General features: G+C 47.0%; 1 protein-coding gene across 5 annotated transcripts in view; it reads left to right on the top strand.

The window, feature by feature from the left end:
• REV1 (REV1 DNA directed polymerase) overlaps window positions 1–18,232 on the top strand; it is a 266,941-nt gene that overhangs the window by 30,868 nt on the left and 217,841 nt on the right. For 4 of the 5 annotated variants that reach the window (XM_063953373.1, XM_063953375.1, XM_063953372.1 and 1 more), the window contains 3 exons: window positions 1,194–1,362; window positions 14,244–14,399; window positions 15,732–16,387. In XM_063953373.1, coding sequence (XP_063809443.1) covers window positions 1,194–1,362; window positions 14,244–14,399; window positions 15,732–16,387 — 981 coding nt within the window. Of the gene's footprint in view, window positions 1–1,193; window positions 1,363–14,243; window positions 14,400–15,731; window positions 16,388–18,232 lie in introns of those variants that run through there. The other variant, XM_063953376.1, reaches the window with a different exon arrangement.

The raw sequence follows: 18,232 nt of genomic DNA, 5'->3' as shown, positions 1-18,232 counted from the left end.
TCTCCATATCTCATTTTCTAGGGCAATAGTGCTGATCTTCCTGTCAGGGTAAGAAGACTTCTTGTTAATAGATCCTTCTATTTACAAATGGAGGATCTTTAGGTCTTCTCTGATGTCTAATCAGACTATTCCTAGATTTATCACTTCAGTAATTCTACTATCTTGCTTTTAATGTGGGAAACATGAAGGTGCATTCTTCCAAAATCAACGTGTAGAAATGTAAAGTGCCTGCACTTCAGACTGAGCCTCCTGTATTCCAATGTCCCAGGGTCCCCCAGTGGACTCGGGAAAAAAAAGATTTAACTCTGTTATTAAAATCCCATAATATATCCACACAGTTTAACTACATGTTACTGTAGTGGAGCAATAGAAAGGACTAAGAAATAATCTTAACAATTGACCAATATTAAAAGTGTGAAACAAAGCTTTTGAAACAGGGGGATGCATTATTAATGATTGGAAAAAGTATTGACAATAACCAGTATTTCGGCTTCAGGGATACTTTATACACAACTCAGTAAAGCTTGTGATGGCAAAGTATCATTTTGAGCGATATTCATGTAGTCAAATCCTCTGGATTACAGCATGTAGAATTTATTGGCTTATGCAGTGGGTGTGGTATAATAGATCAACAGTGTTATGGTGGACAGTCAACAGTTAATAGGTTGACAGATACGAGAGGTCGACGGGGTCAAAATGTTGACATGACAGTGGTCGATACATGTTTTTTGGGGCAAGATCTTGTATATTTCATGTTATGTGACCACTATCTGTACAAACGTAGAGCTTCACAAACTCGCTACTTTTCAGGCAAGGAGGCTCACTTCGCTTACCACAGGTTAATCTTCCCAATAGATTTCCACATGGATGGTAACTGTAGCAAATGTTGGGGGAAACCCATATTTAAAAAAAAAAAAAAAAAAAGTTTTTTTTTTTTTTAACCTGTTGACCTAATACATATTGTCGATCTATCATCCAGATACGGGTGTAGCATACACAGCATCCTGACAGTTTAAGTGTACTTTGTTGTTTTTGATTCCCATGGTTGCAATAATAGATAAGTGTAATACAACTATTATAGTAACTGTTCCTCAGTTTGAGAGTTATGGTGTAACATATTTGCTGCAACACATTTATTATATTTCATTTATCTAATCCCCCCCCCCTAAATGCATTTATTTTTTGTTTTTAAGATCCCACTGCAGATCAGCTTCGACATCTAATGATGCTGCATGGAGGCCAATACCATGTTTATTATTCCCGTTCTAAAACCACACACATTATAGCAAGTAATCTCCCGAATAGCAAGATCAAGGAGTTAAGAGATGAAAAGGTTGTTTGTCCGGAGTGGGTAACAGACAGGTAATCAGATTTGTTTATGCTCATATTACTGTGTTTTGAAAGCACACGAGCAACAAAATGTAGAGTGTATGATGGTCAGGGGGGCTTGCTGTAAGTGACCAGCATCTGCACATGTGCAGTAATTACTGTTGGTTGTCAGTTGCAGGCAGAGGTGGTATCGGCATCTGAACATGGCTGGTGTTATTACTCTGTGCTTTGGTTATAGATGAGCACGGTCTGCCTAAAGAAACTTTTCTAAATTTAATGTAATCAAAATATTACCAGGATGTTTGAGTATCTGTGGGGGAGGGGGGGTTTGAATATGACTAAGAAAATACTCATGTCGTGTCCCCTTAAAGCAGTCTGGCTTTGTTGGCTCTGTTGCCTGTCATATGTTTTGTCAATTCCCCTTCCTGTATATTTGAATAATGCAGAGATCTAAGTACAGGCAACAAAAAGATAAAAGACCTACAGTACAGTTTTTTTATTTTCTCTAACGTCCTAGTGGATGCTGGGGACTCCGCAAGGACCATGGGGAATAGACTGGCTCCGCAGGAGACTGGGCACTCTAAGAAAGATTTAGTACTACTGGTGTGCACTGGCTCCTCCCTCTATGCCCCTCCTCCAGACCTCAGTTAGAATCTGTGCCCGGACAGAGCTGGGTGCATTTTAGTGAGCTCTCCTGAGCTTGCTAATAAGAAAGTATTTTAGTTAGGTTTTTTTATTTTCAGAGAGCTTCTGCTGGCAACAGACTCTCTGCTACGTGGGACTGAGGGGAGAGAAGCAAACCTACTAACTGCGGCTAGGTTGCGCTTCTTAGGCTACTGGACACCATTAGCTCCAGAGGGATCGAACACAGGACCCTAACCTTGTCGTCCATTCCCGGAGCCGCGCCGCCGTCCCCCTCGCAGAGCCAGAAGCCGGCGGGTTGAAGCAAGAAGACGTCAAAATCGGCGGCAGAAGACTCCTGTCTTCATATGAGGTAGCGCACAGCACTGCAGCTGTGCGCCATTGCGCCCACACTAACCCACACACTCCGGTCACTGTAGGGTGCAGGGCGCAGGGGGGGGGGCGCCCTGGGCAGCAATTAAGTACCTCCTGGCAAAAGCAGCATATATACAGTTGGACACTGTTATATGCATGAGCCCCCGCCATTAATTTTACACAAAATCGTGGGACAGAAGCCCGCCGCTGAGGGGGCGGGGCCTTCTTCCTCCGCACTCGCCAGCGCCATTTTCTCTCCACAGCTCCGCTGAGAGGAAGCTCCCCAGGCTCTCCCCTGCAGACTCACGGTAGAAAGAGGGTAAAAAGAGAGGGGGGGCACATAAATTTAGCGCATTAATCATATATACAGCAGCTACTGGGTGAACACTAAGTTACTGTGTGATTCCTGTGTCATATAGCGCTGGGGTGTGTGCTGGCATACTCACTCTCTGTCTCTCCAAAATGCCTTGTGGGGGTCCTGTCCTCATATAGAGCATCCCCTGTGTGTGTGGTGTGTCGACATGTTTGACGAAGAGGGCTATGTGGAGGCAGAGCAAGTGCAGATGAATGACGTGTCTCCGCCGACGGCGCCGACACCTGATTGGATGGATATGTGGAAGGTGTTAAATGATCATGTAAACTCCTTACATAAAAGGTTGGATAAAGCTGATGCCTTGGGACAGTTGGGGTCTCAGCCCATGCCTGATCCTACAGCGCAGAGGCCGTCAGGGTCTCAGAAGCGTCCACTATCCAAAATTGTTGACACAGATATCGACACGGATTCTGACTCCAGTGTCGATGAGGATGATGCAAAATTGCAGCCTAAAATGGCTAAAGCCATCCGCTACATGATTATAGCAATGAAGGATGTATTGCACATATCAGAGGTAAACCCTGTCCCTGACAAGAGGGTTTATATGTATGGGGAGAAAAAGCAAGAGGTGACTTTTCCCCCTTCACATGAGTTAAATGAATTATGTGAGAGAGCGTGGGATTCCCCCGATAAGAAAGTGCTGATTTCCAAAAGGTTACTTATTGCGTACCCTTTCCCGCCAACGGACAGGATGCGCTGGGAATCCTCCCCTAGGGTAGATAAAGCTCTGACACGCTTATCTAAGAAGGTGGCCCTGCCGTCACAGGATACGGCCGCCCTAAAGGATCCTGCAGATAGGAAGCAGGAAAGTATCCTAAAGTCTGTTTATACACATTCAGGTACTCTACTGAGGCCGGCAATTGCGTCGGCCTGGATGTGTAGTGCTGTAGCAGCATGGACAGATAATCTGTCTGAGGAAATGGATACCTTGGACAAGGATACCATTTTACTGACCCTGGGGCATATAAAAGACGCTGTCCTATACATGAGGGATGCCCAGAGGGACATTTGCTTACTGGGCTCTAGAATAAATGCAATGTCAATTTCTGCCAGAAGGGTCCTGTGGACTCGGCAATGGACAGGTGATGCCGACTCCAAAAAGCACATGGAGGTGTTACCTTACAAGGGTGAGGAATTGTTTGGGGACGGTCTCTCGGACCTAGTTTCCACAGCTACGGCTGGGAAGTCACATTTTTTGCCATATATTCCCTCACAGCCTAAGAAAGCACCGTATTACCAAATGCAGTCCTTTCGATCACAAAGAAGCAAGAAGGTCAGGGGTGCGTCCTTTCTTGCCAGAGGCAGGGGTAGAGGAAAGAAGCTGCACCATACAGCAAGTTCCCAGGAACAGAAGTCCTCCCCGGCTTCCACTAAATCCACCGCATGACGCTGGGGCTCCACAGGAGCCAGGAGCGGTGGGGGCGCGTCTCCGAAATTTCAGCCACCAGTGGGTTCGCTCACAGGTGGATCCCTGGGCTATACAGATTGTGTCTCAGGGATACAAGCTGGAATTCGAAGTGATGCCCCCTCACCGTTACCTCAAATCGGCCCTGCCAGCTTCCCCCATGGAACGGGAAGTAGTGTTAGCGGCAATTCACAAGTTATATCTCCAGCAGGTGGTGGTAAAGGTTCCCCTTCTTCAACAAGGAAGAGGATACTATTCCACAATGTTTGTGGTACCGAAACCGGACGGTTCGGTCAGACCCATATTTAATTTAAAGTCCCTGAACAATTATCTGAAAAGATTCAGGTTCAAAATGGAATCGCTCAGAGCGGTCATTGCAAGCCTGGAAGAGGGGGATTTTATGGTGTCTCTGGACATCAAGGATGCTTACTTGCATGTTCCCATTTATCCACCTCATCAGGAGTACCTCAGATTTGTGGTACAGGACTGTCATTACCAATTCCAGACATTGCCGTTTGGGCTCTCCACGGCACCGAGAATATTTACCAAGGTGATGGCAGAAATGATGGGGCTCCTTCGAAAGCAAGGAGTCACAATTATCCCATACTTGGACGATCTCCTCCTAAAGGCGAGGTCCAGAGAGCAGTTGCTAATCAGCGTAGCACACTCTCAGGAAGTGTTGCAACAGCACGGCTGGATTCTGAATATCCCAAAGTCGCAGCTGATTCCTACAACGCGTCTGTCTTTTCTGGGCATGATTCTGGACACGGACCAGAAGAAGGTGTTTCTCCTGGCGGAGAAGACCCAAGAGCTCGTGACTCTAGTCAGAGACCTCTTAAGACCGAAACAGGTGTCGGTGCAGCGCTGCACGCGAGTCCTGGGAAAGATGGTGGCATCATACAAAGCCATTCCCTTCGGCAGGTTCCATGCGAGGATCTTTCAGTGGGATCTGTTGGACAAGTGGTCCGGATCGCATCTTCAGATGCATCGGCTAATCACCCTGTCCCCGAGGGCAAGGGTGTCTCTTCTATGGTGGCTACAGAGTGCTCACCTGCTCGAGGGCCGCAGGTTTGGCATACAGGACTGGGTCCTGGTGACCACGGATGCGAGCCTCCGAGGGTGGGGGGCAGTCACTCAGGGAAGAAGGGCTTGTCTGCACATAAATATCCTGGAACTCAGGGTCATATACAACGCCCTGAGTCAAGCGGAGCCTCTGCTTCGCAACCAACCGGTGCTGATTCAGTCAGACAACATCACCGCAGTGGCTCATGTAAACCGCCAGGGCGGCACAAGAAGCAGAGTGGCGATGGCGGAAGCCACCAGGATTCTTCGTTGGGCGGAGAATCACGTGCAAGCACTGTCAGCAGTGTTCATTCCGGGAGTGGACAACTGGGAAGCAGACTACCTCAGCAGGCACGACCTCCACCCGGGAGAGTGGGGACTTCATCACGAAGTCTTCACTCAGATTACAAATCGATGGGAACTGCCACAGGTAGACATGATGGCGTTCTGTCTCAACAAAAAGCTACAAAGGTATTGCGCCAGGTCAAGAGACCCTCAGGCGATAGCTGTGGACGCACTGGTAACACCGTGGGTGTTCCAGTCGGTCTATGTATTCCCTCCTCTTCCTCTCATACCCAAGGTGCTGAGAATCGTAAGAAAAAGAGGAGTGAGAACAATACTCATTGTTCCGGATTGGCCAAGAAGGACTTGGTACCCGGAACTGCAAGAAATGCTCAAAGAGGACCCGTGGCCTCTGTCTCTCAGATAGGACCTGTTGCAACAGGGGCCCTGTCTGTTCCAAGACTTACCTCGGCTGCGTTTGACGGCATGGCGGTTGAACGCAGGATCCTAGCGGAAAAAGGCATTCCGGATGAAGTTATTCCTACGCTGATAAAGGCTAGGAAGGACGTGACAGCAAGACACTATCACCGTATATGGCGAAAATATGTTGCCTGGTGTGAGGCCAGGAAGGCCCCTACAGAGGAATTCCAGCTGGGTCGGTTCCTGCACTTCCTACAGTTTGGAGTGACTATGGGCCTGAAGTTGGGGTCCATAAAGGTCCAGATTTTGGCCCTATCCATTTTCTTTCAAAAGGAACTGGCTTCTCTTCCTGAAGTTCAGACGTTTGTTAAGGGAGTGCTGCATATTCAGCCCCCTTTTGTGCCACCAGTGGCACCTTGGGATCTCAACGTGGTGTTGGGTTTCCTGAAATCCCCCTGGTTTGAGCCACTTAAGACCGTGGAGCTAAAGTATCTCACGTGGAAGGTGGTCATGCTATTGGCCTTAGCTTCGGTTAGGCGTGTGTCAGAATTGGCGGCTTTGTCATGTAAAAGCCCCTATCTGGTTTTCCATATGGACAGGGCAGAATTACGGACTTGTCCGCAATTTCTGCCGAAGGTGGTGTCATCTTTTCATTTGAACCAACCTATTGTGGTGCCTGCGGCTACTCATGACTTGGAGGATTCCAAGTTGCTTGATGTAGTCAGGGCTTTGAAAATCTATGTAGCCAGGACGGCTGGAGTCAGGAAGACTGACTCGCTGTTTATCCTGTATGCATCCAACAAGCTGGGTGCTCCTGCTTCAAAGCAAACCATTGCTCGCTGGATCTGTAGCACGATTCAGCAGGCTCATTCTGCGGCTGGTTTGCCGCATCCAAAATCAGTGAAAGCCCATTCCACTAGGAAGGTGGGCTCTTCTTGGGCGGCTGCCCGAGGGGTCTCGGCATTACAGCTTTGCCGAGCAGCTACTTGGTCGGGTACAAACACATTTGCTAAGTTCTACAAGTTTGATACCCTGGCTGAGGAGGACCTTGTGTTTGCCCATTCGGTGCTGCAGAGTCATCCGCACTCTCCCGCCCGTTTGGGAGCTTTGGTATAATCCCCATGGTCCTTACGGAGTCCCCAGCATCACCTAGAACGTTAGAGAAAATAAGATTTTACTCACCGGTAAATCTATTTATTTCTCGTAGTCCGTAGTGGATGCTGGGCGCCCGTCCCAAGTGCGGACTTTCTGCAATACGTGTATATAGTTATTGCTTAATAAAGGGTTATGTTATGTTGGCATCCATTGTTTGATGCTCTGTTGTTGTTCATACTGTTGACTGGGTAAGTTTATCACCAGTTGTACAGTGTGATTGGTGTGGCTGGTATGAGTCTTACCCTGGATTCCAAAATCCTTTCCTTGTAATGTCAGCTCTTCCGGGCACAGTTTCCTTAACTGAGGTCTGGAGGAGGGGCATAGAGGGAGGAGCCAGTGCACACCAGTAGTACTAAATCTTTCTTAGAGTGCCCAGTCTCCTGCGGAGCCCGTCTATTCCCCATTGTCCTTACGGAGTCCCCAGCATCCACTACGGACTACGAGAAATAGATTTACCGGTGAGTAAAATCTTTTTTTTTTTTTTTTTTTGTATTTAATTTTTTTGTTACTGCCATGTAAGAACACAACTATTTATAATAGGCAAACTATAGTCACTTCAGAGAACTAACTTTTATCATGGTGTTTTTTTTTTTTTTTTACACAGTGGATTTAAACGCGTTTACGGTTGCATTATAAGTAAAGTAATGAAATGCCATTGTCTCTGAATGAACAGGTGTGTCTGCAATATACTTTTAAACATTTGTTAAATGAGCAGATTAAAGGCTTGTGTTCCATTTGTTTTAAAGTGGGCTTTGGTTACCTTCAGCTATCCCTAGAAACTTTAGATAATGGCATGGGAAGACATACCACGTGTCTTTATTAAATAAATAATTATGACCTTTTTAACATTTTTAGCCTATTAGCAGCAGATCAGTGGAGCTAGCACTGTTATGAGGAAATAAATAAGTTGTTTAGCTATCACCAACTGTGTTCTTTTGTAGAGTAATGCACAGGAAAGGAGAAAAATACATTTTGGTGTTGCTTCAGTAGGAAACTTGTTCTAATGCTTTCCTTTACCATTCTGCTTTGTTGTATTGCTGGGGTATATTTTGTCCTTTAACTAGAGGGGTGGTATTCATGTGACCGCCGGTCAGCTGACCGACAGTCACATGACCTCCTCCACGAGCCCGACAGCTCACTATCCCGATGGTCGGTATGCCGACCAACATAGACTATTTCCACTCGTGGGTGTCCACGACACCCATAGAGTGGGAATAGAACCCGTGGCGACCGCAGGTCGCCACCGAGCCCGCAGCGTGGCGAGCGCAGTGAGCCAGCAAGGGGCTTGCTGCACTCGCCCCTCCCCGCCGGGATCCCGGCGTCGGTATGCTGCCGGGATCCCGGCGTCGGTAAGCTGACCGGCGGTCAGGAGACCGCCGGTCACCAGTACTACACCCAACTAGAGGGATGCACCCGTTTAGAATCCAGTTACTGTAAGTTGTGCGGTTTGTTGTGTGCTGTTGTGTTGTTTTTTTTTATAATTTCTCTAACGTCCTAGTAGATGCTGGGGACTCCGTCAGGACCATGGGGAATAGCGGCTCCGCAGGAGACAGGGCACAAAAGCAAGCTTTTAGGATCACATGGTGTGTACTGGCTCCTCCCCCTATGACCCTCCTCCAAGCCTCAGTTAGGTTTTTGTGCCCGGCCGAGAAGGGTGCAATCTAGGTGGCTCTCTTAAAGAGTTGCTTAGAAAAAGTTTTTAGGTTCTTTATTTTCAGTGAGTCCTGCTGGCAACAGGCTCACTGCATCGAGGGACTTAGGGGAGAGATTTTCAACTCACCTGCGTGCAGGATGGATTGGATTCTTAGGCTACTGGACATAGCTCCAGAGGGAGTCGGAACACAGGGCTCGCCCTGGGGTTCGTCCCGGAGCCGCGCCGCCGACCCCCCTTGAGATGCTGAAGATGAAGAGGTCCGGAACCAGGCGGCAGAAGACTCTCAGTCTTCATCAGGTAGCGCACAGCACTGCAGCTGTGCGCCATTGTTGTCAGCACACTTCACACAGCGGTCACGGAGGGTGCAGGGCGCTGGGGGGGGGCGCCCTGGGCAGCAATGTATAATACCTGTATGGCGAAAAATACATCACATATAGCCCTTGAGGCTATATGGATGTATTTAACCCCTGCCAGATATCTAAAACTCCGGAGAAGAAGCCCGCCGAAAAGGGGGCGGGGCCTATTCTCCTCAGCACACAGCGCCATTTTCCCTCACAGAAAGGCTGGTGGGAAGGCTCCCATGATCTCCCCTGCACTGCACTACAGAAACAGGGTTAAAACAGAGAGGGGGGGCACTGATTTGGCGATATGTATATATATTAAAATGCTATAAAAGGAACACTTATATAAAGGTTGTCCCTGGATAATTATAGCGTTTTGGTGTGTGCTGGCAAACTCTCCCTCTGTCTCCCCAAAGGGCTAGTGGGTCCTGTCCTCTATCAGAGCATTCCCTATGTGTGTGCTGTATGTCGGTACGTGTGTGTCGACATGTATGAGGAAAATATTGGTGAGGAGGCGGAGCAAATTGCCTGTAATGGTGATGTCACTCTCTAGGGAGTCGACACCGGAATGGATGGCTTATTTATGGAAATTACGTGACAATGTCAACACGCTGCAAGCCGGTTGACGACATGAGAGGGCCGGCGAACAAATTAGTATCTGTCCAGGCGTCTCAAACACCGTCAGGGGCTGTAAAATGCCCATTTACCTCAGTCGGTCGACACAGACCCAGACACGGACACTGATTTCAGTGTCGACGGTGAAGAAACAAACGTATTTTCTTTTAGGGCCACACGTTAAGGGCAATGAAGGAGGTGTTACATATTTCTGATACTCCAAGTACCACAAAAAAGGGTATTATGTGTGAGGTGAAAAAACTACCTGTAGTTTTTCCTGAATCGGATAAATTAAATGAAGTGTGTGATGATGCGTGGGTTTCCCCCGATAGAAAATTATTGGCGGTATACCCTTTCCCGCCAGAAGTTAAGGCGCGGTGGGAAACACCCCTCAGGGTGGATAAGGCGCTCACACGCTTATCAGAACAAGTGGCGGTACCATCTACGGATAGGGCCGTACTTAAGGAGCCAGCTGATAGGAGGCTGAAAAATATCCTAAAAAGTATACACACACATGCTGGTGTTATACTGCGACCAGCGATCGCCTCAGCCTGGATGTGCAGAGCTGAGGTGGCTTGGTCGGATTCCCTGACTAAAAATATTGATACCTTTGACAGGGACAGTATTTTATTGACTATAGAGCATTTAAAGGATGCATTTCTATATATGCGAGATGCGCAGAGGGATATTTGCACTCTGGCATCAAGAGTAAATGCGATGTCCATATCTGCAAGAAGATGTTTATGGACACGACAGTGGTCAGGTGATGCAGATTCCAAACGGCACAAAGAGGTATTGCCGTATAAAGGGGAGGAGTTATTTGGGGTCGGTCCATGGGACCTGGTGGCCAGGGCAACTGCTGGAAAATCCACCGTTTTTTACCCTAAGTCACATCTCTGCAGAAAAAGACACCGTCTTTTCAGCCTCAGTCCTTTCGTCCCTATAAGAGTCATATCTGCCCAGGGATAGAGGAAAGGGAAGAAGACTGCAGCAGGCAGCCCATTCCCAGGAACAGAAGCCCTCCACCGCTTCTACCAAGTTCTCAGCATGACGCTGGGACCGTACAGGACCCCTGGATCCTACAAGTAGTATCCAAGGGGTACAGATTGGAATGTCGAGAGGTTTCCCCCCTCGCAGGTTCCTGTAGTCTGCTGTACCAATGTCTCCCTCCGACAGGGAGGCAGTATTGAAAACAATTCACAAGCTGTATTCCCAGCAGGTGATAATAAAATTACCCCTCCGACAACAAGGAAAGGGGTATTACTCCACACTATATGGTGGTACTGAAGGCTAGGTGAGACCTATTCTAAATCTGAAAAATTTGAACACTTGCAAGGGTTCAAATCCAGATGGAGTCACTCAGAGCAGTGATAGCAAAGAACAAGGGGACTATATGGTGTCCCGGGACATCAGGGATGCTTACCTCCATGTCCCAAAATTTGCCTTTTCTCACCAAGGGTACCTCAGGTTCGTGGTACAGAACTGTCACTATCAGTTTCAAGACGATGCCGTTGGATTGTCCAAGGCACCCCGGGTCCTTACCAAGGTAATGACCGAAAGGAGGATTCGTCTTCAAAGAAAATGGACGACCTCCTGATAAGAACAAGGTCCAGAGAACAGTTGGAGGTCGGAGTAGCACTATCTCAAGTAGTTCTACGACAACACGGGTGGATTCTAAATATTCCAAAACCGCAGTTGTTCCGACGACACGTCTGCTGGTCCTAGGGATGATTCTGGACACAGTCCAGGAAAAGGTGTTTCTCCCAGAGGAGAAAGCCAGGGAGTTATCCGAGCTAATCGGGATCCTCCTAAAACCAGGAAAAGTGTCAGTGCATCATTGCACAAGAGTCCTGGTAAAAATGGTGGCTTATTACGAAGCGCTTCCATTCGGCAGATTTCACGCAAGAACTCTTCAGTGGGATCTGCTGGACAAATGGTCCGGATCGCATCTTCAGATGCATCAGCGGATAACCCTATATCCAAGGACAAGGGTGTCTCTCCTGTGGTGATTACAGAGTGCTCATCTTCTAGAGGGCCGCAGATTCGGCATTCAGGATTGGATGCTCGTGACCACGGAGGCCAGCCTGAGAGGCTGGGGAGCAGTCACACAAGGAGTGTGATCAAGTCTGGAGAATTCTCTCCACATAAATATACTGGAGCTAAGAGCAAATTTATAATGCTCTAAGCTTAGCAAGACCTCTGCTTCAAGGTCAGCCGGTATTGATCCAGTGGGATAACATCACGGCAGTCGCCCACGTAAACAGAAAGGGCGGCACAAGAAGCAGGAGGGCAGTGGCAAAACTGCAAGGATTTTTCGCTAGGCAGAAAATCATGTGATAGCACTGTCAGCAGTGTTCATTCCGGGAGTGGACGACTGGGAAGCAGACTTCCTCAGCAGGCACGACCTCCACCCGGGAGAGTGGGAACTTCATCGGGAAGTTTTCCGCATGATTGTGAACCGTTGGGAAAGACCAAAGGTGGACATGATGGCGTCCCGCCCGAACAAAAAATGGGACAGGTATTGCGCCAGGTCACGAGACCTTCAGGCGATAGCTGTGGACGTCCTGGTAACACCGTGGGTGTAACAGTCGGTGTATGTGTTCCCTCCTCTGCTTCTCATAACCAAGGTATTGAGAATTATAAGACATAGAGGAGTAAGAACTATACTCGTGGCTCCGGATTGGCCAAGAGGGACTTGGTAACCGGAACTTCAAGAGATGCTCACAGAGGACTAATGGCCTCGGGAGCTAAGAAGGGATTTGCTTTCAGCAAGTACCATGTCTGTTCCAAGAGGAACCGTGGCATCGGCCTTTAAGAAAGGACCTGCTCCAGCAGGGACCTTGTCTGTTCCAAGACTTACCGCGACTGCGTTTGACGGCATGGCGGTTTGAACGCCGGATCCTAAGGGAAAAGGCATTCCGGAAGAGGTCATACCTACCCTGGTCAAAGCCAGGAAGGAGGTGACCGCACAACGTTATCACCACATGTGGTAAAAATATGTTGCGTGGGTGAGGCCAGGAAGGCCCCACGAAAAAATTTCAACTAGGTCGATTTCTGCACTTCCTGCAAACAGGAGTGTCTATGAGCCTCAAATTGGGGTCCATTAAGGTTCAAGTTTCGGCCCTATAGATTTTCTTCCAGAAAGAATTGGCTTCAGTTCCTGAAGTCCAGACGTTTGTCAAGGGAGTATTGCATATACAGCCCTTGTGTGCCTCCAGTGGCACCGTGGGATCTCAACGTAGTGTTGGGATTCCTCAAATCATATTGGTTTGAACCACTCAAATCTGTGGATTTGAAATATCTCACATGGAAAGTGACCATGCTGTTGGCCCTGGCCTCGGCCAGGCGATTGTCAAAATTGGCGGCTTTGTCTTACAAAAGCCCATATTTGATTTTCCATTCGGACAGGGCAGAACTGCGGACTCGTCCCCAGTTTCTTCCTAAGGTGGTGTCAGCGTTTCACCTGAAACAACCTATTGTGGTGCCTGCGGCTACTAGGGACTTGGAGGACTCCAAGTTGCTAGACGTTGTCAGGGCCCTGAAAATATATATATATATATATATATAATTCCAGGACGGCTGGAGTCAGAAAGTCTGACTTGCTGTTTATATTGTAGGCACCCAAAAAGCTGGGTGCTCCTGCTTCTAAGCAGACTATTGCTCGGTGGATTTGTAGTACAATTCAGCTTGCACATTCTGTGGCAGGCCTGCCACAGCCAAAATCTGTAAATGCCCATTCCACAAGGAAGGTGGGCTCATCTTGGGCGGCTGCCCGAGGGGTCTCGGCTTTACAACTTTGCCGAGCAGCTACTTGGTCAGGGGTAAACACGTTTGCAAAATTCTACAAATTTGATACCCTGGCTGAGGAGGACCTGGAGTTCTCTCATTCGGTGCTGCAGAGTCATCCGCACTCTCCCGCCCGTTTGGGAGCTTTGGTATAATCCCCATGGTCCTGACGGAGTCCCCAGCATCCACTAGGACGTTAGAGAAAATAAGATTTTACTTACCGATAAATCTATTTCTCATAGTCCGTAGTGGATGCTGGGCGCCCATCCCAAGTGCGGATTGTCTGCATTACTTGTACATAGTTATTGTTACAAAAAATCGGGTTATTATTGTTGTGAGCCATCTTTTTTAGAGGCTACTTCATTGTTATCATACTGTTAACTGGGTTCAAATCACAAGTTGTACGGTGTGATTGGTGTGGCTGGTATGAGTCTTACCCGGGATTCAAGATCCTTCCTTATTGTGTACGCTCGTCCGGGCACAGTACCTAACTGAGGCTTGGAGGAGGGTCATAGGGGGAGGAGCCAGTACACACCATGTGATCCTAAAAGCTTGCTTTTGTGCCCTGTCTCCTGCGGAGCCGCTATTCCCCATGGTCCTGACGGAGTCCCCAGCATCCACTACGGACTATGAGAAATAGATTTATCGGTAAGTAAAATCTTATTTTTTTTTTACTGGTTTTTCTTTAGTACAGTGTTTTTTTTTTTTTTTTTTTTTTTTTTTTTTGAGGATACCTGCTTTGTGGTTTTTAACCATCTGTACTGTTTCACTATGAAAACTGTATTGACATAATCTATTCCCTCCCCCTCTGGTTTATATTAACAGTATAAAAGCTGGACGCCTTCTTTCCTATGTTCCTTACCAGCTTTACACAAAGCAGTCTAGTGTTCAGAAAGGCTTGAACTTTACCTTAAAATGCAGATCAGAAGATCAATTCCCTGAGCCAAGCAATGATGCTACAGAGATACTAGACCACAAATTGTAAGTATTATCACTGTGTACACTGCTTGATCGTACACATGCACAGAAATCTCTTCATAGCAGTAGAAGGTGATGGCACATACAGTACATAAACGTGTGTGTATTATATATTTGTGCTGTTTTGTCTTTTTTGCATTTAGTAAAATAAGGTTTCTGTTGCTTGTTACGTAATTATGTAATGTAAATGGCATAAAGCACATACACAAAATCTTGTTCCTATGTCCACTCTGCTGTCCTTATTTGTTGTGTTACAAGAAACAAACGTCAGACTGATGCCTTGGGTCTATGGGCTTGGAACACACAGTAACAGTGGTTTGAGGACCGTTTGAGGACCGTTTGTAAATAATAAGATAAATTACACCCTATAAACCAAAAGGACACGGATTTATTCCGGACAGCCTCTTAGCACGTGGCCTCGAAATAGTTTTAATGCTAGTAAGGCATGGTGCAGTCTTTACCAGTCAGGAACTGTATTCTGCATGTAGAACCTCACCATGCTTATGTAGGCAAAGTTGCGCTGCTTTTTTATTTTTTATTTTTTTTTAAATGTAATGTGGGTTTTGGCTATGGCCTGAGCACTTTCATTATATATTCCCTTACTTGTCTAGTTGTCCCTGCATTTATATTATACTGAAATAATAGCTTGTGGCTTATCTAATCTATGGAACAGTCACAGAATGACATATATTTCAGTAGGGTGTGCATAATATGTGATTTATCTATATGAGGTCGTGGCAGTTGCATTGTGAATGTAGAAAGCCTCAGACTGAGCATTGGGTTGCGTCATTTTTCCGGTGGTCTGAATCCCAACACCCCCCCTGTATTCTCACTCGGTTGGTGGGTCGACTCCACCGACCCGAGTGGGAATAGAACCTGTGGCGAGGAAACACCGGGCCCGAAGCGCGGCGAGCGGACTCGCTGATGGTGTACTGGCATGCGGGATGCCGCTGTCGGGGGACACGGCACTCTTCCATGTCATGAGAGCAGTTGGACTTTGAGAGTGTTGCATGTAGTGCTAACAGCTTAAAAAAAAAACCAAAAAAAAAAAAACCCTAGCATTTGAAGCACCTGTGTAACACTGCCCTTACACTTGGAAGGAGAAGGGTTCTCCAGCTGGAAAGTACAGCTGTAAGATGCACGTCTGTATGAAACCGCATTCGTACATTCATCTAATTGATACCCTTATTTATGAGAACAATTTGCATAATAAAGTCTTTACAGTCAACTCGGTTTTAACAAAAACTTTAAATATTTATAGATATTGGAAAGTATCTGATGCATTTTTACTCTTAATATTTATCCCCTTATTCTCACATTGCAATCCCACTCTAGAAACCATTCCACTGCAGGCATCCATCAAGCAAATGGAATGGACGGATGGGAGGAAGATGAAATGTGTGAAGAGAGGAAAGAAGATTTTGAAATCTGGAATTTGGAAGAAGGAACTGGTCACAAAACTAATGGAGTACAAAAAAATATAGGCAACATGGTTGTGGTCAATGGACAGAACTGTAGCTCTAATGGTGCCTTGAAGCCGCTGGATATCTCAGTGCATGGAAATAATTCTTTTGCAAGTAGATTTTCATTGCAGCAGCAGAAAAAAACTAGCACAGTCACTACAGACTGCACTTTAGAGCAGTTACAACCAAACAGTGGACACACAGAGGTTTCATGTGATCCTCACGGGACTGTGTCATGCTCAGTCTCCTCCTCATATTTGCACAATAACACTAAACTCAATGGTGCTCACCATTCGCTCCAGGGGCCTTCAAGCACAAAAAGCACTATGGTACATTTGCCTACCAACCCGGCCACTTCACAGTTGCCTAAAACAGTGGACTCCAGTTTTATTTCTGACTATTATTCTCACTCTAGACTTCATCACATATCAACATGGAAGTGCGAGTTCACAGAGTTTGTCCGAGGGTTGCAGACTCGGAGTAATGGCAGTTTCCCAGGCCGGGAGAGGTTAAAAAAAATGAAGCTTGGTATGTATGCTATTTAATGATGTAGTAATGGCATATTACTTGTTATTAGTCATATCGAAGTGTTATTGTGTGTTTGGTGAAATGTTACTGCATAGAGCATATGCATTTTGAGCCTAATTCATGTTCTTAAGCAGCAAAAAAAGCACACTATTGGGCAAAACCATGTTGCACTGCAGGTGGGGCAGATGTAACAGGTGCAGACAGATTTAGATTTGGGTGGGGTGTCTTCAAACCGAAATCTAATTGTAGTGTAAAAATAAAGCTGTCTTAACATTTGTGTGCTACACAACGGGCAGTATTTACCCTGCGCAGAAACAATATAACCCACCCATATCTAAATCTCTGCATTTGTTACATCAGCCCAGGGGCGTAACTAGAACGTTGTGTTCCCCATAGCAAACACATCAAAGCCCCCCCCCCCCCCCCCCCCCAAAAAAAAAGAAAAGAAAAGAAAAACACAATGACCCCCACAAAAAAAAAACCAACACATTGGCCCTGCATGTCCTCTGTTCCCGGCCATGACTATGCACAATGTTTACAAGATGCTTAAGGAAAGACATAAAGAGGGTAGAAGTGGAAGATGAGGAAAGTGTGGGGGTGGGTGGAGGATAGAACGTGTGACATACGAGCAAAGTAAATGGTTCTGGCAGATAGGAGAAGAGTGTTGGGGAATAGATGGGACAGGGATAGAGATGGTATAATGTGACATGGAGGAAGAGATAGACAGGGGGCAGAGGCCTACATGTGGAGTGAAGTCAGAGCAAAGGCACACATGGGGTGTGGAGTGGGAGGCAGAGACACATATACTAAACTACATAGTGTACAGACAAAGACAGGGGGAGACATGCAGGGCGGTAGTCAGGGGATACAGAAACACTGGGTGGTAGGGAGGGGGTATAGAGGGACCCTGCTCAGTAGGGAGGTTATAGAGGGACATGGTACATTAGTAACAGCTGTTCCCTCTGATGGCTGCCCTGGGGGCAGGGGGAGCAGCGGGCCCTAGAGCCAGCCCGGGCCCCATAGCAGCCAAATTCCCTGCACCCATGATAGTTTTGACACTGGTATGGCCCCTTTATCAGAAATACACTGCTCAAAAAAATAAAGGGAACACTAAAATAACACATCCTAGATCTGATTGAATGAAATATTCTTATTAAATACTTTGTTCTTTACATAGTTGAATGTGCTGACAACAAAATCACACAAAAAATATCAATGGAAATAAAATGTATTAACCCATGGAGGTCTGGATTTGGAGTCACCCTCAAAATTAAAGTGGAAAAACACACTACAGGCTGATCCAACTTTGATGTAATGTCCTTAAAACAAGTCAAAATGAGGCTCAGTAGTGTGTGTGGCCTCCACGTGTCTGTCACTTTTTGAGGCTTCATACATTTGGGCCACTGTTGGAGGAGGTGGTTTGTGCGCTGCTGCACCTAGGGAGCAGACCTGCTAGGGGAAAGGCTGACCAGCAGATGAGCAGAACACCAGGATTACTTATATTATTTAACCTGGTGTCTTAGGTTGTACATGTGTAAACCAGGGTTTGACAGTTCTTTACTAAAATGTAGGAGCCAGACCGCAGTTGTGGACCCCCATAACCCCCTCCCCTTCCGCATGCACATTACTGAGCAGCCTCCCCCAAGGCAGTCCAACCCCTCGGCCACACAATTAAGGGGGTCCCTCAGGCAAACCAGCTCTCCGCAGCAATTGCGCCCCCCCCCCCCCCCCCCCCTGTGCAGCTGCAATCCCTGGCCACTCATAGACCATCTTAGCAGAGAGCTCTATGCAGACGGAGTTTGAAGATGGCAGACAGCGCAGGATGGGATAAACAGGTACAGCATT

This window comes from Pseudophryne corroboree, chromosome 2 (assembly GCF_028390025.1).
Source record: "Pseudophryne corroboree isolate aPseCor3 chromosome 2, aPseCor3.hap2, whole genome shotgun sequence".
Classification (NCBI taxonomy): Eukaryota; Metazoa; Chordata; class Amphibia; order Anura; family Myobatrachidae; genus Pseudophryne; species Pseudophryne corroboree.
This window is presented reverse-complemented; position numbering and strand designations above follow the sequence as displayed.